At 36.0% G+C, this 23860-nt stretch overlaps 1 protein-coding gene and 1 long non-coding RNA gene across 2 annotated transcripts in view; one reads left to right on the top strand and one right to left on the bottom strand.

Moving 5' to 3' along the window:
* The window catches only part of LOC135075153 (uncharacterized), a 35389-nt gene that overhangs the window by 1517 nt on the left and 10012 nt on the right, over window positions 1-23860 (bottom strand). The window lies entirely within an intron of this gene.
* LOC135075141 (transducin beta-like protein 2) overlaps window positions 1-23860 on the top strand; it is a 77011-nt gene that overhangs the window by 50842 nt on the left and 2309 nt on the right. The window contains exons 4-5 of the mRNA XM_063969492.1: window positions 8411-8783; window positions 12573-12758. Of these exons, the coding sequence (XP_063825562.1) occupies window positions 8411-8783; window positions 12573-12758 (559 nt within the window). The remainder of the gene's footprint in view (window positions 1-8410; window positions 8784-12572; window positions 12759-23860) is intronic.

Genomic DNA, 23860 nt, shown 5'->3' with positions numbered 1-23860 from the left:
TATCCGACACGATAACAACGCTGGCCACATTTGATTTTGTGATTAGATACGGTTTAGTAAGCATCGGCCTCTTTCAGACGATCACTAGACATTGCTAATTATATCTTATTTTGGATGTTACTGCAACATGAATACAGCATTTATGGTGGTAGTATAATACCTACTCGTATGTCCCCGTCCCGTTTCGTCTTTGAATCGTCGTATTTGAATTTTTAATAACTATAAAATTTAATTTAATTTATTATTTTTTATATTACCTATAAATTACAATAAATTATTATGAAAATATTTAAATTAAAATGACTAGTATGTGAATTTCCCATCTACCATGAACTTTACAATTCGTTATAAATGCCTCTAGTATTCCGAAATAATTGTAATTGTTTGTTATAGGCTGTTGTAAGACTTTTGCCTATAGATTGTCATCAGAATTACTTAACTCATTTCATCATCATCATCATTTCAGCCACAGGACGTCTACTGCTGAACATAGGCCTCCCCCAATGACTTCCACATCGCACGGTTGGTAGCGGCCTGCATCCAGCGCCTTCCTGCTACCCTTATTAGGTCGTCGGTCCACCTTGTGGGTGCCACGCTGCGTTTTCCGGTACGCGGCCTCCATTCCAGAACCTCATTTACAGAATTAAAAAAAAATTCCATATCGGTAATAAATAATGAGAAATTATGGGTTTGAGTTTGTTCTATCTGCGACTAAATTCAAGTTCCTATCATTATCTAATCCAAATTCATCGAAATTAGTTCAGCCGCTTAGGGCTGAAAACGTAACTGATAAACAGAACGGGTTATTTTCGTTTTTATATCATTAATCGTAGTAATTACACTTACTGGCTATAATTATTTTGATTTCGAGTTGATAAACAAGCAAAATCTGTATTGAAAACGAATAAACGAAACATACTCGTACTACATAACTTACCGTAACAATATTTATTTACACAACTTTTAGTAGGTACTAATGATTAATATACTAACATAAATTTTGCAAAATGGATTATATGTATAGAATATGGGCCAAAAACTAGTTTTTGTAATTGCGATCTGACTTCCTCGACACTATTTTCAAATCATAATATTTTTATTGATTGAAATGTTAATTTTATTAGTTGATGTTAAAATTAGATTTGAAATAATTATGTATTTCAATTAAGTGCACGTTGTAACGTATAAATTCTGTGTAAGTAATACATTAGTTTAAAGATTCATTCGGCAGTAGCATACGATTTAACTTTTAATTCTGTCACGCTTAATCGCCTTCGTAGGCTAGAGCGCGGACTCTGGATCTGAATGTCCTGGGTTCTTCCCAAATATAAATAAGTAGAATGAGAATCTATTGCTGGCTTGAATCAACCAGATTAGTCCAAAAGATATAAATGATTCTTTGGAGGGCTGTCGGTTTGTTTCAGCCATATGAGAGTTCTATGAGGGCTCAAAAAGCCAGACACCGGAGTTGTGACCTTATTTGATACAGCCCACGATAGATAATATAATTGATAAACCCGCACGATATTAAAATTGACCATTAAGGCGTGTTGTAATGAGGTTATACTCGTAATATTGGTGGTTTTCCTCAAAATTAAAAGCTCTCGAAAATTAATATACACTGGCCTGCGGTTCATTTAAATACATGATCCAGCCCTTGCGACGTCAATGGCTGCCGATATTGGACCGAAAGCAGAAACTCAATTAAACTGCGGTCAAATAGTCATTAAACTGACGCCAAAAGTGGAGGCCTGGCCTAGTGGTTTTTAATTACTTATCCTACATTTTGTAGCATCATGCACGTGCAGCAAACCGAACTGAATCGAACTCTACTAGAAATATCAGGTTTCCAAAACGCAAATGATATTAATGCAATTACGTCGAAAAATATGACTTCGACCGTTCGATAAAAAGTTCAGATTTGAACGGCAGTCAGGGTTAAACGTATTTACATTTTTCACGTTATTAATTTGATGACCGTTGGATGGTGTCCAATGTCTTTATTTTGGGCGATCAACGACATCCTGTTATAATCACAAAGAGAGTATGGTAAAGTGTAAACCTTGTACGATGTGTCATATGCGTATCATAAAGTCATGCTATGCCATCGGCAGGAATTACTCATGCGTAAAATGGCAAGCAAACAAAAGCATGTAACGCGACACCATTACTGCAGTGTGCCCCTGAAACTGTAACATTACGCGTATTAGTCATTATTTATCGGCGTACAGCGGGCCGAATGACAAACCCGGCAGAGTTATTGCCGGCAAAATTAATTTGCTCGTTTAGCAACAAACGCCATGACCTACAAGAAACAGCGGCACGATCGATCCAAATCTCACGATTTTCCTTTCAATTAGCATGGTACCTATCTGTTACGCAAGACGATAGCATTATCAAAGCAATCAAAGTTATTCGTAATTAGTGTGTGGTTTTGTAACGACTATAACAATAGTCGTATTACAATTTCCTCAGACTTATGCGTTTAAGTGGCCATAACTAAGTATGAAATAAAAAAAACGGGTGTTATTCTGTCAATCAACAAAAAAACTGCGTTAGGAAATTAATGGACGGGCCAAGCTAACGTAAATTAGCAATTTGACCGTCTTCAAAACACGCAGAGGTGATTAAAATAATAACAAGCACTCGAATAATTAATGTATCAATGATATTAATCGACGTTACATTGAATTGGCGTATACGATTTATTTTGTTTGGTTTTACGCACAGAATTCACGTACGCGTATGTTTAATTCATATACGTACAACAAATTGTAGTAATCAACATTTAAGAAAGTAACGAAACTAATGTATGAGGAATGTGATTCAACTTTGAGTTTTCTCTGATAAATAAATAAATTACAATTATTTGATTATATTGGAGTGATTTCGTAGTACAACTTCGGATTTGCACCAATTTAGATTCGTATGCGAAATAAATTGTGCAGTGTGCACTGTGCAGTATGCGAATCAAATCCTCAAAATGTCTCTATTTCTAGCCATAATTGTTATTGAGCATAAACTGCCATTATCATATTGTATGTGTATCAGCCACTATTAGCAGCAATTATGCAAACTAGTAGACCTTGAGTTCTTCTGTCAGACTTGGTTCGAAGTGATCCAAAAAAATCACTTACGTATGCATTCACCCACATGGAACTCGGGCAATGAGTAACCTCGGCTCTCCGTGTAGGCCGGTCGAAGGCAATCCCCGAGAGCATCTCTGAATCACGCTCCGGCGCAAGATCTAACTAAACAAAATACTAGCATTTATTCTGTGCTACTGGGTAGGTACTATTTTTGAGACTATACTAATATGTATTATGCATGCGAAAGTTAAAGAGGTGAGACGGATGTTTGTTGGTCTTTCATGCAAAATTTCACGCCGATTTTAAATTTTTAAAGAAACTGAACAATAACTACTGTTACTGGTACTATTTTCAAAACTCTACATAAGTTATACATGCGAGAGTTTATGAATAGAGATTTGTGTTTGTTGGTAATTCACGCGAAAACTATCAGTAGTCACTTCTGCTCCTGGATTAGCTACAATAATTATGCTACTAAACCTACGCGGCAGTACAGAATTAGTATTGCCAGTAAAATCAAAATAAGATTAAACTAAATTCAGTATCAGCTAGTTCTGATTTCGGAAGACGTAGTGTAGGCAGGCCTCCCACTTAGTGGACCGACGATCTGGTGAAGGTCGCGGGAGGCATCTGGATGCGGGTATAGCGCAGGACCGTGACTGTGGAAATCTTTGGGGGAGGCTTTTGTCCAGTATTAGACGTATTTTGAAAACGACGGCGATCTCAATTCATATTTAAGTCCATAACATCCTGTATGTATATTAACTAGTATTATCTAGTTTTCCTGTATGCCTTAACAAAATTAAATATTGTGTTACGACTTCACGTGTCAATACTAGGTTTTATCCAAGGCCTCAGACATACAATGTTCTTTGCCCATCTTGCGGATTGCCTTGATTTCAACTGCGTTGCGTATGTTTGACCATTTTACAACTTTACATGATTCTGTACTTAAGTTTAGAACGATTATGCTGAAACTAGTCTCAGAGAAGGAAGTGTTATGACATGATGCAGCCAGTACGAGCGTACTGGGTTACGAAATATATTGATGTCCTTATTTTTAGTCTACTAGCTTCTAATTACGGCTTCGCCTGGGTGGAAAGCATCGTCGTTTCGCCATCAAGTCACATTAACTATTGGTTTAGCGTGTAACGAACAAACTATCAGATAGACGAGTTATTTTAGTATTCATAATTATTATTATACGTAGATTATTAAATGTTATCTAGCATCCTTAGCACACGAACTACTCAGAGATACAATCTGCAAACTAGTAATTAGTGCCATGACGCAATAAATACTAATAGTTCCTTTAAAAAACTCAACACTACAAATTAGTTTATATCATAGTTATTTTTATCAGCCCTATTATGTTCCACATTGCAAGTGGACCACAATCTATATGATTAACTAGATCCTTATGCTAGTCGCGATAAGAGCACAATGGTTAATTTTACTGTTAATTACTGAAGTCAGTAAACTCTATTATCTAATTGTTGGTCGCTTATAATGTAAGTATACATTACAAAACGCATAATCACGTATATCACTTATACAACAATGATAATAATTACTTACTACGTTGATCTTCTTAGGAAATTTACAAAATATAACGAAACAACGGTATTGTTTTGATGTTAAATGCGAACATCACGTATTAATCGCATTTACTTCCGTAGGGCGCGAAGATCTGCCTTTGTTGTGATATATCGGTGATGCATTATGTTTGCCGATGACGTCAATAGCTAATCTGAATGTGGATGTCAGAACTTACGTAGTAGAGTTAATATTCAAGCGCCCTAGATCTAGCTGTGACCTCTTCTCACCTCAAGACATCTTTGCACCAACTAATAGAACTACATAGTATTAAATAGGCACTGTAATATAACATATTGTAGGAATGTAATTTAATTTTCATATACAAACATTCTTATTATTTTCCGCCAAGATAGATATCATATCTCTATTATAATTATACGATGATTGCTACATTTTAACTAGTTACTTTGATTGCCTTTATTAATTACTTTATAATAAACAATCGGAATTCAACTTTCCATTTTCTTTATGTCCTAGTCGGGTAACTACGACGTAAAATAATATCGGTATCATAATGAGAAGAACTAGATATGCAATTATGTTAATAGAAAACATTAATGAACTAGGGTAATTCCAGGATACATGCCCCAGTGGGATAGGTGCCGCGATTTTAAGTTCACTATGTTACAAACAATTTAGCCTAAAGTTATAGTGCGTATAATAGAAAGGGACCTCCCCGTACCACTTTGAGCCTCGCAAACCATCAAAGAGTGGGTTCGTTTAGCCAGTGAGAGCAAAAATCTTCCGCGGCCAGACCTTATCGAGCGTCAAAATAATATTGGTAAGTATCTTATAATGGAGAATTTTTTTGTCAGTTGCAAAATGAAGCAGATTTTTATAAAATTTGATAGACTATCTTATAAATTATACGGGATAGCTAAGTTTAATTCGATTTTTAGTGTTATTATATTTTTTATTAAAAAAGGCACCTATCCTATGCTAAAAGGATAGTTGCCTAATTTTTTTTGGGTATAGATGCCCTTAGGGCCATGTCCCATGCACCTAGGGGCATCTATCCTAATCTGCTCTTTTTGTCTCAGGTAGCAAGTAAGAAGAAAAAAAAAAGAATGTAGTACGGCTAACTTTAGGAAAGTAATAAATAGGGTGCCCTTCTGATCGAATAACCTTTTTACCCGACTGCGCTAGAAGGAGGGTTATGTTTTTCGGGTGGATGTATGTATTAATTTCAATAAAAAATATTAAATTTCATTTTTAATTAACAGTCTTAAGTAATAATACTTGGCTTGTTTGATTTCAAAATGCATTTTTGATCCTTAGAATTCAAAAACTGTATTAACGAGTCATCTATCCCTGCATCAGGCATCTATCCTTTGAAGAAATCATACAGTGTGTCTTCTATCCCCCACATTAGGCGTCTATCCCACTTTTAAGAGGTCAATTAAAATGGTATTTACTCAGAATCGGTATAACTTAAACTAAAATAATTATGGTAACATCATAGACGAAAGACCAAAGTTTACAGATACTAAGATCAAATTGTTGTTAAAAACTTACTGACTGAGTTACAGAGCTGTTTCAAAAAGTGGGGCATCTATCCTGGACTTACCCTAAATAATTGAGTTTCTAGTGGAAATAGTGTTAAAGAATAAATCTTCTGCATTGAAATTAACAATTTCTAGTTTTTTTTTGTGCAAACACATCACCCAATGTCATCGAAGCGCTTTTAAAATTATAGTATATTTCACAACTCCTTTTGAAGCTTCACCTTGTAGTTTTGGCAATGAACCTCCTATTATGATGCCGACTTTATATTACACTATTGTTTTTCGCTAAGCATATCAGTATAGTTACTGAGACGTTTTTTTTTGGTCTGAGCGTGCGTTTTTAAACCGACTTCATTGGTTGTATTGTTCTTCGATGCGAGATTTCGCTTATTGTATCTATCTACCCACTCTCAGGGCTGTCTCTGTACCGCAACATTCCCATCGTTATAGAAAATTGCTTGATATGCACTTGTTTTATGTACAAACAGCATTATCTATTGTACGTTTACTTAATGAGCAAAAACATGTCGAAGCTTCACATGTTAGATGCGTAACCTTATACCAGTTTTAAGTAGACCGATCGGGCATAAATCGATCCGCAAAAAAGTATAACAGCTTTTTATGACAATATCAAGACCAGTTCTGACGTCTACGATGATACACATGCCTCAACTTTAGGTATTTTTGATTTGTCAATTGAATGACACATTTATAGATAAGAAACAACACAAATATTCAAGTAAACAAATACGTGTCTGTCTACTCTACACAACTGTTTACTCCAAAAGTGGTCGAGTTGAGGTCGTTCTTTCCGCGTAAAATAATTTGCGAATATTACTGGGCACCTGCATTTTATTTCAAAAGATCGCCATTCGGGTCATGACTTTTCAATCGGCCTCAAGTACACCCGGTGCGATAATTCACAAAAATGCATAAAAACTGCATGCGTATTTGTAAATACGGGCAGACGATTACGGAGACCTTCTCCGGAACAATGGCTCTTTATGCAAAGGTTTTACAAACGTCAACACAAGTTGTACTTCCCTACGCTCGTTTACTCGTTTTTTAAAGGCGACAATACGCTGATGTATAACCGGCCAGTTTCCGACTGTACTTAAGTGCACGTTCGGATCGTCGTACGCGCAACCTCGAAAATATTTTTAGCTGCAGGAAGGTTCGCCGGTCGTTTTCCTCTTGATAAATATGATGCACATCTATGTCCAATACTGGCTGGAAACTATCCTACAGATAAATATGAACCGTACTTAGATAAAGATTCGGGTAGTTAGCGCTGTTTTGTTTTGGAGATAACGCAGTATGATTAGTGCTCGTATCTACATACGCACTTATCTTTTGGGGTCAATAGTCTTAACTTTGTAAAATAGTATAAAATTTACCAATTTGTCCACTTTAACAGTCGAAGGAGGCCTTGCTTATGAATTTTTCACACACGAAGCTACTGTTTCTATTAAGCCTTTGTGTTTGTTAACTCCACAGGCGATATCTTTGTCTGCGAATTCTCAAAAGACTTCTTCAAAATGTTTTAGCCATAAAAGAGAGAAACATTTTATCTCTCAAGGTTACCTATACATCCGTATATACCTATCTTACGTACATCCGCATAATAATGATATCTTCAAATTAGTCAGCGCACCTGATAAAATGACTATTTTTATAATCATCAATGACCTAAACCTTAACCTAGCTCTACAAATTCTCTCAATGACAGAGGAAAGTGAATGGCGTAACGTATCAAACATACATTATTGTAGATAAGTACTTCTTTAACGAACGTATAGTATAAATGATTAAGTAACTTCAACTATAGTTTTGTTACATTTTACGCCTAGACCGCTAAGACTTTTCTTACAATTTTTGGGGTAGAGATATTTAGTACTATGGTGAAGGAAATATGTCAAATATGTTTCATTTAAAGGAGATATGTTGGTCCACCCACAAGGTGGACCGACGACCTCATAAACGTAGCAGGAAGGCGCTGAATGCAGGCCGCTACCAACCGCGCGATATGGAAATCATTGGGGGAGGCCTATTTTCAGCAGTGGACGTCTTGTGGCTGAAATGATGATGACTATGAAGGAAATGGCCTCCATTTGTATCAATATTTTTTTGTGTGACAGATCTAAAACCCTCAGGTAGTAAATATGATTATGTGATCGTGCTCTTAAGTTCGTTTGTCATTTCATTATTCTTTCGCAGGTGCACGAAGATGATGTTATCGGCTTCGGAATATCCAGCAACGGCAAGTTCATGATGTCCTGCTCCTCAAAGACTGACATGGTCATCTGGGACCTCAAGGGCCAGCAACTGGACCGATTAGACACCTATCTGATGAGCACCCACTCTGCGAAGATATCCCCTTGCGGGCGCTTCGTCGTCGCCTCGGGATTTTCGCCTGATATTAAAGTGATGGAGGTGGTGTTCTCAAAGAATGGAGAGTTCAAACAAGTGACCAAAGCCTTCGAGCTGACTGGACACAGCTCGGGCATCTACGACGCAGCCTTCGATGTAGACACGTCGCATATAGCCACTATATCGAAGGACGGCACGTGGAAGCTATATCACACAAAGAGTGAGTACTTATTCTGTTTGACGCGCAAATATGTTATCACTTTACGTTACGTTTCAATGTAGACGTAAATTAGTTAAACGATGCGACACACGCATTTGTATGCGGCTTGGATCGCCCAGTGAAATATGTCGCTGGTACGCTCACAGTCATGTTGAAAGATTAAATTAAGTTGAGCAAATGTTCTCTAATCCATAGGAAATGAGGAAATATTGAATCGAATGTTTTTAAAGTAATTGAAATATGTAGGTATGTAATATAATTTTCTTGTTTTTTATCCGTTTCCTACTATACAGGGTGTTAGATAAATGGGTATATGAGCCGACACTAGCCCATGTTAACATGGTCATATAAATGGTATGGTGAAGTCAGAAATTTGATATCATCATTTTATTTTTTTTAATTTTCATACAAAATAAAATTTATAAAATCCGATTTGTATGAAAATTAAAATAATTAAAATTAAGATATAAATTTTCTGACTCCACCATACCATTTATATGACCATGTTAACATGGGCTAGTGTCGGCTCATATACCCATTTACCTAACACCCTGTATTATTAACGAGTGAGAATTATTATACTTTTGTTATCATTAAAGTTGAACGACGCAAATGGTGTAAGAAAAATATATTATACAAACCAATCGAATCGGAAAGTTTTCTGCTACAAGGCAATTAAGAATCTAGTTACCGATAACTCTATAAAAACCAATACGCAATTTATTAATGTGACGAAAAACAAGCAATTAATATGTCACATACAGTTAGTTGATGTTCTCCAATAAAGCAGTGTTCTCGTGTTTTTGTTTTGATGTCCAAAAAGGAGGAAAGACTTGCGCACGCGTCTCCAAACGAAGTCTTAGGCGCATATCACAAAATTAGATTCAATTTCAAACGTAGATTTAGTTTTTTCAATATTGTAAGACAGAATATAATTTTTGACTCAGATTGAGTCAGTCGAGTTCTAAGCGCTGTCTTGTATACGGATCTTAAACGCATTTTAAAAAGTACAAGGGGAATCACTTCACTTGTGATATATTTATTTATGTTTCAATATTTCCCAAGATGTTACGATACGCTTACGCGTCGTTATTGTTTAGGTATTTCCCAAGAATTGTGTTAAACGTAATACAAAAGTTCCTTCGACTTCTCTAAGGTTTCGGCGATGCTTTCATAAGAAATTTCGCTTTTCGCTCCGATTCGAAACCGTACAAATGCACGCAAAATGAAAATGATTGCGTAATTTAAACGTCAAATGCGTAATTATTAACCCACGATTCCATGGTTTAGTCTGGAATTTATGGAATATTCTGGAACTTGTTTTCTCAATTTGATGTGAAAACAAAGTCTTAACCCGACCTCATATAAAGGCCATGCGCGACTCTCCCTTGGGTTCTGACCTGAGGTCGACCTATACAAATTAGAATAAGAAATTGCACTCGACGGTCGCTATACACTTTAAATTAATGTTCTTTCCATCTTTTTTAATCATTCATTATGGTATTGACAAAAAAAGATTTCGTCTATCGACTTTTAGAGTACCTACTCCACGCCACGTACACTCAAATCTTAAAAAATATTTGAAAGAAAGAAAGAAAAAATGTTTATTCAGTATCATCGACAATACACTTACAACAATACTTAAAATTATTTAATGAGTAGGATTTGGATATAATACTCCATGCAAAGCTTGCATTAATGAGTATAAAGCACTAAGTCTTTGGCGTAACAGAGTCTCAAATAATATTATTGCGACAAATCGTTCGCCAGTATGGTATTATACTACAGTTTGTTATTGTTCAAAATTTAATATCGTTTAAGACAACTGGAAAATACTGTATGACATCACAGTGACGTATTACGGTGGGTCAGTCCCGTATTCCGAGTCCAAGAGACGTTGATTTCCTGTTAACCACGCGCGCGCGCATGCGGCCGGCAACACAAGTTCAGAGATCAAAACAACGCTCTGCAAATGTATTATCATTAGAGGATAATTGTTTTTATCATTGGGTGGGAGTCAATGCTTTTTCCTTCCTTATCAAACATAGACTCGGATTATTACGTGTCGCGGCGATTATGTTTTCCTGTCATCTATTTTTGGAACGATTATTCAATAAACATACCTACTCTATGATAATTACAGGGTGTTTTTCATCACCCACGCGTGACACCCGCAAGCGTTCTTTTCATACAAGTATTTATTGTAATCCGTGGAATACGATATTAAAAACACCCTTACACACCCACTTAATTTACTTACGCGTTTTAAAGGTAATTTAAAACTCGAATAAATGTCATACAAAGGTTCTATGCAGGTTCGTAGACGACAAAGGTGGTGAAAATAGATATGAAAAGAGATTTTATTTTAACAAAGGAAATAAATAGCTTAAAAGCACTTTGAAGAAAATGTCTAGTGTGGGCGGGCGGATCGAGTCGCATCCTACATATTATTATAGTCATGAATAAGAAAACGGACGATAGTACATCAAGCTTAAAACTTATATCATTGTATTATTGCAATTTTGCAACATATTTATATGTGCCTAAAATTTCAGCAGTCGAAAATTAATTAAAATCAGATGTTTTAGAGAAAATTGAACTTTTGTTGTTGACTGTACGGAAAGCTTGACAGAAAACATTTCGAGGGTAGTGCTATTTAGTCGCATGCGCAAGTGACTGTGTTACATTTCCACATTTAAACTTGGAATGATTTATGATGTAATTTATGTGAAGATATTTTAACCATTGGATAGATCTTTGAAGACTTAGATTATTTATTGCATGAGGGCGATGCCGCGGGCTGAGCTAGTCTTATTTAGAACGAAAATAAATAACTAAGCGTGTGTTGAATGAAATTGTTATAGTATTTTGGTTCTAGCTAGCTCTACCTTGAAGGCAAAAGCCTTCACAAAATAGCCTACATATAAAATCCTGTGTAGGCGGTCTAATGATCTAGGTTTTCATTTGAACTGACGGATTAGGCTATACATAGTTGTTGTTAAATCTTTTCTATTCCAAATACATAAATTTATATTATTAATTTTACCCAACTATTTACTTTTCCCACTGTTCTAAATAATTGGATAAATTAAAATTACAATGCGAATGAAACAAATGGGATTCATTGTCTACTTGAAATAAAAAACGTTTGTTCAACTTAACCGTGAAATGACTTACCTATATTAATGAACAATACTTGTACGTTTGAAAAAAGGTTATTGTCTTGAATACTGATGGCAATAAAGAGAAATATACCTACTTTAATCTACTTTATAACATGATTTCATCAGTACAATAGCACTACGTGTAGTGTGCACGGCAGGTGTATTTTCACAGACAATAATATTAATACGGTCTATAAGTTTAGCACTGTGGAATCTTATGTAGTTCTAATAAGTAGGTACTATTTTATAACAATTTATATGGTATTTTTCCCGTGGATTGGATTGAAAATTGAACCAATTTAGTCAATTTAAAGTGGGTACTACATTAAATATTTTTCAATGTTTCACTTTACTGGGTACCTAGTGTTTTTTTGAAGAAATTGTGTTTAATGTGGTTAATTAAATATTGGATAAAGGTGTCAACTAACAAATACCTTACGATGAGTCATGTTGATTAAAATCAACATTTATTTAAACATTCTTAATTATTCAATAATTTTATTGATATTTCAATTTTCTTTTGGTGTCTCAGAGCAGTTATAGCTGTTAATGTATAACTACAGATTACTAATGTACCTATAACATTAAAGGGTTAGGTCTTAATTTACTTTTTCTTATTCCACAGTTAACTACGCTCAAGGCGAATCGCCCCACGTCCTAGAGACGGGAACTTATACCCAGACTGCCAACCCTCCGAAGATCGCGCTGTCTCCCAACGCAGAAGTGTTGGCGGTGTCTGTCGACTCATCCATCGAATTCTACGACACATACACTGGGAAGCTGTACGATACTGTCGATAACGTTTATTCAGGTAAGAAAAACGTGCAGTTCTTACAAGTATTATTAGTAGATTTGGTCCTAGAGACTGCCAACCCTCCGAATCGCGCTGTCTCCCAACGCAGAAGTGTTGGCGGTGTCTGTCGACTCTTCTATTGAGTTTTACGACACGTACACTGGGAAGCTGTACGATACTGTCGATAACATTTATTCAGGTAAGAAAAACATGGGATTCCGATTACTAGTTCCGATAATTAGTAGATTCGTTCGTAGAGACTGTGTTACACCACACATACTATCAAACTTTGGAGGATCGCGCTATCTTCCAACGCAGAAGTGTTGGTTGTCTCTGTCGAAACGTGATTGTTATTTCTATTCATAAACCATAGAAGTATAGACAAAGTTGATCAATTTGTTTAGACTTTTCTGTACACGTTTACTGCTATAAACCCTGCAAAGATCACGTAGTCGCTCAAAGCTGAAAGTGGGCGTCAACTCATTAAATTCTTGATCATTATGTTAAGACACGTACGTACTCAGGGGTTATTTATTTATTTTGGAAGATGTTTATGGATGCAACATAGGACTGATCGTTGTAACGTATTTTCAACCGACTTCAAAGAAAGGAGGAGGTTCTCAATTCGACCCGTATGTTTTTTTTTTCTATGTTTGTTACGCGATAACTCCGCCAATTATGAACCGATTTGAACAAATCTTTTTTCGGCGTATAGGTAATACCTCAAGGGTGGTCCCATTAAATTTTATAATAAAAAAAAAAACAACCCCCAAGGGTGGAAAATTGGGGATGAACTTTTTTATACGCAATATCTCCGCCGATTATAAACCAATTTGAACGATTATTTTTTTGTTGAATAGGTATTATCAAAAGGGTGGTTTCATGCGAATTTGAAGAAAATATTTCACCCCCAAGGGTGGAAAATTGGGGTTGAACTTTTTATACGCAATATCTCCGCCGATTATGAACCAATTTGAACGATTATTTTTTTGTTGAATAGGTATTATTTGTGTTCACGCATTTGAAGTCGGTTTTTTTTTTTTTTAAGTTGTAGATTATTAAGAAATTGTCCGCGAATTTTTCAAAACTACTTAATCTGAAATGAATCAAAACTTAACTTAAAAGTTATAGAATACTCACAAGTAAAAACAATTAGGTAATAGAGCTTGCACAACAATTCAGAAAAGTTACCAAGGGTACTTGTAAAGTAAGTTCAGTAAACTCTTGGTAACTTTACAGAGATGTTGCGCAAGCTTTAAAGTTTGTTTTGTTCAAATTTAATTCATTACATACGATATCCTTTATTTCGCTACATAATAATCGTAGTTTCTTGCATGAGAAAGTTTCTCACAAAAATGAAAGTTACGTTAGCAATACTTAGTGCTGATGATGAAGTAATTTCACATTTCATTTTTTTACGATAAATTCAAATAATGTTATACATAAAAATGCAATTAAGATTTTTCTCTTTAATTGTAACAAGGAAAAACATTGGAGAGTATTGTGCATAATTAAAACGTCTCAGTTGAAGCAATTATGATGAAATATTTATTTCAGTTAGGCATTATAAAGTATCACTACCATGTCAAACTACTGGTAATAAACAATCGTTTTGTTATTTGCTACTTGTAGTCTTAGCAAAAGATATTGAGTTATGAATTCTTCGTCTTGAGATGATCTTGGGATTTTGCGTGTCGTTACGTGATACTGTCTTGTTCTGACGCCACGTGTTCGCGAAACCGGTACGGGCATTACCATTCTGCGAATTCCGTGGGATCCTGTTCCCCAATAACGAAATATTAAACTGATTAAAAAAACAACAAATACCAGATATCGCACGGCCAACTAAAGCAACACCAAGTTTTCTGTGAACTTTATGAATTATGCAGCGGGCTATGTTTAGTTACGCAATCGATTTTCCTTCGTCATCGCTTCCGATCCGGTTTTCGATGTATCACAATCAAGTTGCAACACGAGGCTCGGTCCAGATATTTCGCTTGTTTCGCTGGAGCCTGAACGCTCGGATTTTGAACGGCCGACATAACTTTAAATATTTTTAATGAGATCATGATGTAATTCGATCGCTCATCGAGTTGACATGATGAATCATCGCGAGTACGCGACCTACTGCGGGAAAGTCTCGTGCGCATGATTCATTATTACAAAGGAAAATCCTTTGATGGCGCGAAACCGATCCGTTTGCGAATTTTAGCAAACGCGTAGACAGCATTATCCTCAAAGCGATCGGCGTATATTCCAAGACGACTATCCAACGGTGACGTTACATAATTTGCAAGACCGGTAATGTATTGAGATTTGATATCTTATTTTACTGTGACCTCGAGTCATATTCGGATACTCGTGTATGATAAGTCTTCGTTATTATACATCACCTATTTATAAATGATAAATATTATTACTTATCTTACAATTTAGGTCAAATCTTGTACAATGATATGACGTTCCTTCCTACTAGGTATGACGTTTCTACAGTAATCCCCTCAGTTAAGGGTCTCCAGTTCCATTTTCTACGTAATGCTTTCATTACCAAGTAAATACCTTATAGTAACCTCGGTATATTTTTACCAAAAATTAACAAAATTGATTCAGTTGTTAAGGCATGATTACCTTTTGAATGGTTAAAGTTAACTCAACATTTTTAACATAATACATAATGTATGGATGCAAACAAATACAAAATTCCAGCTCAATTAAAGCCTACCCAAGTAACATTTTACTCCATTTAAGAGTTCAATAGTCGTTCACATGTACTCCACAAGCTGTGTATGTCAGCTGTATACGAGCTGTATAGCTTGCTATAATGCTTTTATAGAACCAGTTTGGGCACAAATTAGACAGCTTTAAGTTCACTATGGCTGTACATTAGCAGTATAATAGCATTATAATAGCAGTTTAAGTAGTAACATCGTACTTAAGGCTGACTTACGGCACTATATGGGACGCAGTGTGAACCATACAACGTACGTGAGGACAATAAAGAATAACAAGTGGCTAAATGCACAGCTTTCAAAGTTATAAAGTCCGACAAAAGTACTCCAATGCTACCTAAAGTTCACGTGTGTCTTAAATTATTTCCACATTTTAATATTAGTTTGGTATTTGTACGTGAGTGCCAAGAGGGAAACAACTCGGGCGGATAATCATTTATGCAAATAATAACACGGGTTTTAAATACTTAATAATGTTAATGCCATTGGGAATGCAACTTTATCGTGAAATGTATACATATTTACAGCTAAAATATTTACGCGCCTCTGTAAAAACGCGATATTCATTTTAAAATATTTAAAACTGGCTGAGAGGAAATCTACAATTTTCAGTTTTTGATATTAGATTGGCATTATAATTATATTACGGTAATTAATTATAACATGAAACCAAAACTCAATCGCTCTATCTGCGAATTTTGTGATAACTCTGCATTAATTTTGGAGATTTATTTGGTAAATATTTTAGGTTATGTAGAACAAAATGGTGGAAATGAAATACGGCTATGTGAACTGTTATAACTCCAATTTAATGCGGTGAGCGTATATTAGGTTCACATGTGTTCTGTTAGAATGCTGTTATCTATATGAAGTTCCACATTTGTACCACTACAGCGCTAATTTCTATAAATTTATTCTAATGTGAACTTATGTACAGCTTTAAGATGTACAGCTTTAAGATGTACCTAGTTCAGGTCAATTGTGTATCTTTAATTCTTTCAAATACTGAAATTTTAGAGATCCGCAATAAAAATTATTAATGTCCGTTAAATCGCCTAGCCCAGGTACTAATAGTCAAGTATGAATACCTAAAGCATCAGACGGTAGTGTTCCCGGTTTAAATTCGTTTATTATGCTTGACAATTTATTCAAAGCGGAATGAGGAATACGATTTTCAATAGCCCATGTTCTTATTTTTTTTTGCGAAAGGTTAAATAATTGTCCAAATCAAAATGGTATTCACTATCACAAGAACTGCAATCATCACACTCTGATATCTGGTATATTTTGAAGGGAAATTTCAGGTTCAGGCATAATATTTTCCTCTGCATCATGTACAGAACCACCATGAACAACTAAAAACAGGCTTGGGGAAATGTGTAATAGAATATCACATTCACATTCGTGTTCAGCTTAAAGCAAATAAGAGTAGTACTTGTGGACAAATAAACTGCTATTGATGTTAATGGACAACACATATAGTCCTTTTAACAGCCTACAGTGTACATGCGAACCATTGAAACACTTTTGTACAGATAGTAAAAAAGGTTATTTTAATTATCACAAACAAGTCCTACTACAGCTACTAGCTGTATAACAGTCTAAAACAAGTAAACATAACAGCCTTTGGCTTTATAAATGACCACGTGTGTTCTATTAAAATGCTAGCTCTATAACATCGTACAAGTAGGCCGTTAAACAGCGGTTGCCGTATCTCTACCCTCCTATAATGCTCTTAGTCAGATGGCTGACTAAAGGATAGTTGTTAGAGTATTATAACACCAACAATCGTATAAAAGTATAACTCTACACTAGTCTACACTCCTATAAGTCCCTTAGACAGGTATAGGTGTTATTAATTGCAATAATACAGCTTATATATCACGAGTGAACTGTACTAATGCTTTAAGTACACATTGGAACTAAATGTGAACTCTTAAATGGAGTAAAATGTTACTTGGGTATGAAGTAGGTAAATTGAACATATTTATCAACAGACAGGTGAAGCTAAGTAAAAGCCACAGGTAAAAGCTTAAATAAGAAAAAGATTTTTAAAGATAACAATAATTCGGGGCTCTACCAGCTGATGTTATAATATGGGATTAAAATACAATTATAAATTAACATTACCGTTTAGGCGAATAATGACAATATCAATTTATTCATAGAAACATTATTGTTCGATGAAATATAATGACATCATTATTATACTGTACCTACTTATTTGCTCCTTTATTTTCATGTCTATAGTAAGTACTTATGTAGAATTGACAATGAAGACGTAGTAAACAATTTAATGTTACCACACACATAAAAGTAGGATTTAACGAACTCGCGACGTAATCGCAATAAAATCGTCAAATCTATTGTTTGTTAATGTTTACCTTACGACACTGAGGTCTTGACATAGTGAATTTAACTTGTATGCATTGTCAATTAACAGCTAGTAAACACTTAACTTTAAAACATATGCCTATAAAACCCACAATAAACAAATTGATTACCGCTATTTTACAACCTGGCAACCTTGGCTATTGTAGAATCGTTCGTTATAAAATTTAGAAAAACTATTTGTATTTATTTTTGTAAACTCACGCACGACCACTCTAAGGAAATAGGAGGTGGCTATAAATTGATCTTAATTAATGCTTATTGGTGTTCATAATACATAGTAATGTTATATAATATAAACATCTGTATTCTATACATATGATACTATTAAGTCACTGATTTTTAACAGACTTCAAAAAATGAGGAAGTTATTGTATACTAACGTTCGCCACTGCATCTGCAACTCAATATTTTGCTTGTAAATTGGTGTTAGTTGATGTTTGGTAAACATAATCATAATAATTACATCAGTACTTTATTTACCAGTATTTCATACCTACATATAATACAAAACAACAACATATCAGGCATGTTTATGGTACGTAAGTTACGTAAATGGTATTCTACCGCGTTTTTTGTTTAAATTCGTCATTTTAGTGACGCAAACGCCGTCTGCGGGGCAGTCTAATGGTTCCATTCTTATTTCTCACCTTGTCAGATTTAACTTGGTAATCTTAGCTAATATTAACTGCCTACTTCCTTCCTACAAAACATATTTTACAATTCGCATATACTAAATTTGTTAACATATTAAGTGCCTCCAAATTCATTGTTTTGTTACTATGATTTGCAGCGAATAAACGTTACCTATAAAATTTTTTCGGACATTGTTTTTTTATGATGATTTAAAATTAAATATGTTGTTCCAACTTTTCAAAATTTTCTCAAATGAGACCTTTCTGAGGGCATAATTAGATACTAAAACTTGGTTAACTTTTTGATTTCCAAGGTATAAAAATATATCTGGAATCATCATCATCATCATCATCATTTCAGCCATAGGACGTCCACTGCTGAACATAGGCCTCCCCCAATGCTTTCCATGTTGATCGATTGGTAGCGGCCTGCGTCCAGCGCTTCCCTGCTACCTTTACGATGTCGTCGGTCCACCTTGTAGGTGGACGTCCCACGCTGCGTTTTCCGGTACGCGGCCTCCATTCCAGAACCTTTCTGCCCCATCGGCCGTCAGTTCTGCGTACTATGTGCCCTGCCCATTGCCACTTCAGCTTGCTAATCCGTCGGGCTATGTCAGCGACTTTGGTTCGTTTACGGATCTCCTCATTTCTGATTCGATCTCGCAAAGAAACACCAAGCATAGCCCTCTCCATAGCACGCTGTGCAACTTTGAGCTTCTGTATAAGGCCTATAGTGAGAGGCCACGTTTCCGAGCCATAAGTTATCACTGGTAACACACATTGGTTATACACTCTAGTCTTCAGGCATTGAGGTAATTTGGACGAAAAGATGTTGCGTAGTTTCCCGAACGCTGCCCAGCCGAGTTGGATTCGACGATTGACCTCCTTCTCGAAATTGGATCTACCTAGCTGAATCGTTTGTCCGAGGTAGACATACTTGTCGACAATCTCGAGAATTGAGCTCCCAACTGAAACTGGGTAGGGCGTAACATGGACATTCGACATAAGCTTCGTTTTGTCCATGTTCATCCTCAGGCCTACCTGTTGGGAAACTCGATTAAGGTCTTCGAGCATCGTGCCAAGATCTTCCAACGATTCTGCCATGACCACAATATCGTCGGCAAACCGAAGGTGAGTGATGTACTCGCCATTAATGTTTATGCCGAATCCTTTCCATTCCAGGAGTTTGAAAGCGTCTTCCAATGCAGCGGTGAACAGTTTCGGAGATATAACATCTCCCTGCCTAACGCCTCGCTGCAGTGGAATCGCCCTCGTGCTCTGCTCCTGTACACGGACCGACATGGTGGCGTTTTTGTACAAGCACTTCAGCACCTCGATATACCGATAGTCAATACGGCACCGCTGGAGAGATTGTAACACTGCCCAAGTCTCAATCGAATCGAAGGCCTTCTCATAGTCCACGAACGCCAAGCATAGTGGCAAGTTATACTCCTCAGTCTTCTGTATAACCTGCCGCAGCGTATGGATGTGGTCTATGGTACTATAACCTTTTCGGAATCCGGCTTGTTCGGGAGGCTGGAAGTCATCGAACCTACGCGCGAGACGGTTCGTGATGACTCTCGAAAACAGTTTGTAGACATGACTCAGAAGCGAGATGGGTCTGTAATTCTTTAGCAAGGTCTTATCACCTTTCTTGATATCTGGAATCGATATGTATGTATGTAAGGGTATTCTTCCATTTATTGTTTTCAATCCTTATCGAGTCTCTTAAATTAATATAATCTTCACCCTTATATTAATTATATATATCCTTATAATATCATCTGTTATTCCATTATGGACCTCTTCCTTGCCTCTTCTTGACATGCTAACTAAACTGAACTACCTATACATTCTATAACCCAATGCTCGTTGCGTCTTTCCATTCTATACATAGCCAGAACGCAAGGGTGTGAAACTAATCGAGTATAGTTTGGATGTGACTTTTTTTACTAAGCTCCTCCAAACTATACACGACCAGTACGCATACGCTGCGTACTGCTCGCGTATACTTTGTAGTGACTTAGGTCAATTATCTTACTCCAAAATATACATCGTCAGTACGCATACGGACTAATCATGTATGTATTGTAATAAGTTCGCGATTACAATGTATACGCGAGTACTTAGTTGCATGCTCGTCATTTTGACTTATTTACCTCTCTTTCTATTGCATATTAATTCATAACTGCGTGTCTACTTTAAACATTGAATCAATTTCGACACGTGCCATTGTTTTGATAAAGAGCTTTTTGGTGTTTCATATTCTGCCATAGAAAAGATATTTGTTTTGGGGCTGAATAACTCTGAAATTAAGAATAATGTATGTGAAAATGATTTTTGTTCTTGAGATAAAAGCTTATAAATAAAAATGAATATCCCTGGACATTTTACACTGCGCTTCTAGTCCCAAACTAAGCAAAGCTTGTACTATGGGTACTAGATAACGGATATAAACATACTTAAATACTTTTTTTGTAAATACATACTTATTATACATAGAAGACACCCAGTCCAATACAAACAAATATCAAAATATGTTCATGCACACAAATTAATGTTTGTACTGTGCGGGAATCGAACCCGCTACCTCCGGAACAGTTATCCGTTTCGAACCACTACACCGAACGGTCGACAATTTTAGTTAATAATGCACGTTTAACTTTCTTCATTCACTCTCACTAATAAATAATTGTTATTTAATTTGAAATCTACCTAATCAATTTAATTTCAGAAACCACTTACATTAGTGTTATAAATCTAGATTTATTATAATAATATGTAGATTCAGTAAAATAATAATATTTTATGTAAAAATTAATGAATTTAAAAATGGCATCACCGTACGTGATCTACATAGGTAGTTCTTATTTCTAATCTCGAGGACAAAGCACGACCATAATATCTAATAAATGTAATAATTTTAAATATAATTCCATATTTTATTAAATCAAATAAACTAAACACACTCTAGTCAACTGTAAGTGGTGTAGTATAGTTTGGAGCGAAGACGGAATCCATCCACGACACAAACTATACACGATCAGTACGCAAAATTCGTGTATAGTTTGTAGTGACCGACTTACAAAGAGACACTCTAAAATATACACGAGCAGTTTCCTATGGGTGCGTTCTGGCCATGTATAGAACGGAAAGACGCATGCTCGTTATCTCTGCCCTCCACCGGTTGTGTAAACTGCTGAGAGCTGGTAAATACTGGCTACACCGACGAAAAATATAAAACTTGCCTATTGATGATGATGAATCATATAAGCACAGATTACCTAATAGTTAGGTATGAACTGCCTACTTCGAACCAAAACAAACCGCGCTTTTATACTGGACTATTATGGATACTTTCGATTGAAAAGCCATCACGTGTCCTTGCATTGAAAAATACGGCTTCGAAGTAATAGACTGTATGGATAATAATGCAGAAATACGTCAGAAAACGACAAGGGCGGTGATTAGCCGACTGCCAAGCATGTAGGGCAGGTGCCATCTATTATTCAGGCGCGAGTGAGGTCATCTTGCCCTAGGCCACGTCAGCTCTTCAGGTATCGATCAAAGTTACAGAAACAGACAGTTCCTTTGTTTTGAAGTTCTAACTTTAGTTTTTAACTCGTATTGGTATGGTGACATTTTATTATGTGATCAATTTAATGTTAGTCTGGCGTTTCGGTCAATCGTAAAAAAATACAGGTCAAATGTCAGTAGGTATGTCTTAACACCAATTGATAATCTTGTAGCAGTCTTTAATTGTTTATCTTGATTATGAATATATCAAAGAGTACCTAGTCACTATTGTGTGATAGGCTTGAATAATTCACAAAAATTGGCTTAGTGCGAGTCGGATTCACGCATTGAAGGTTCTGTAAATCTGTATTCATGTCCCCTTTCCTTAGATCTATCTGTCCTCCCAATTTCTCTATCTTAAATAGTAGCATGTATGTAAAATACTTAGTTGAAATCATTTAATATTAGTTCAATGGTTGAAATAATCAAAATAATTATTTATGCGTTGAAGGTACTTTTTTCTTTTGAAGTTAGCACGGAACCCTTAGAACTTGAAACTTAATATTTATGAGCCATCATGCAATTTATTTTAAGTGATTAAGTACCTACGCTGAGATTTTGTTTACCCACGCACGAGTAAGCGCGTGTCGTGTCATTTATATTTACCAATTAATTAAATTGTTATTTATAAACTTTGCTGTTGATGCAATTTGTATTGAGGGCCGTGTAAAGTTTATTTAGGTGCAATGGAGAACAGTTTTTGAGGGATATTATTTAATTTTCAAACGATCAGGACTAATTAAGCCTACAATGGTTTAACAAAATTAAAAACAAATTCACAGTGTAAGACATGTGTAACAAAATGGCACGATTAACTGATAACCGCTAATGGAGCAAAAGGCTCTTCAATGGAGACCAGAAAAAGGGATGAAAACTTCTAGTAATGTAGACCTTCATGAAAGATACAACTACTTCAAAGGTTTTATCAAAGGAATTCGCAATCCTACATGATACAGTTTTTCCATCCATCACAAAGCAACAAAATTCAAATTTCGAATGTAAGCCCTCTCGCAGTGATATTTGAATTCAACAGACCTCTGTTCTGGAAAGAGCCCGGTGTATTTTTGATGAAATTAGCAAGGCCATCGGATGCACTGTGAATTATTGAAACAAAGCGACGCGAGGACGATCGATCGCGCTATTTAGAGGCTGCATGTGTTCGCGGCCCGGGCCCGCGGAGCCCCCGATCAACAGGCGCAGCGGAATAGGGTTGATAATAAGTACTGGCCATTCTAGATTGCATTTTTTATAATACACAGATTAGAGCTGAGCTCGAATACTTCTGTTTCTTACTTTGTTTATGGCCAGGTCTCGAATAGTTAATATTTCTTTTGGGAACCTGAGCCCCGATTACGGTAACTTTTAACGTTTCCAATCCAGACGCGCTTCATCGATTCTGCGATACGATTGGTCAAAACAGCTGACGTACGCTGTTGAACGACCAATCGTATCGCAGAATCGAGAAGCGTGTCTGGATTGGAGACGTTAAAAATTACCGTAATCGGGGCTCAGGGCATTCGAAACTCGAAAAATTACAGAAAGTTAGCGTGTTTTGTTTTTCTACATTTTTGAAAGATGACCATGGAGTATATAAATATGCTGTTTGCAGATTAGGTTGCATTTCGGAGCACCTAATAAAGCCTATATTAAGTTTTGACGCCCACGTGTAAATTATCAGCATTTTAGTTCCGTTTCGTTTGGCGCTTCATCTTAATGACTAACGAGAGTAATTGCGTGAGCAATTAGTCTAACTCATGTAACTTAGGCACAGATGGACAAAAGCCTTGGG

Source organism: Ostrinia nubilalis, chromosome 10 (assembly GCF_963855985.1).
Source record: "Ostrinia nubilalis chromosome 10, ilOstNubi1.1, whole genome shotgun sequence".
Classification (NCBI taxonomy): Eukaryota; Metazoa; Arthropoda; class Insecta; order Lepidoptera; family Crambidae; genus Ostrinia; species Ostrinia nubilalis.
This window is presented reverse-complemented; position numbering and strand designations above follow the sequence as displayed.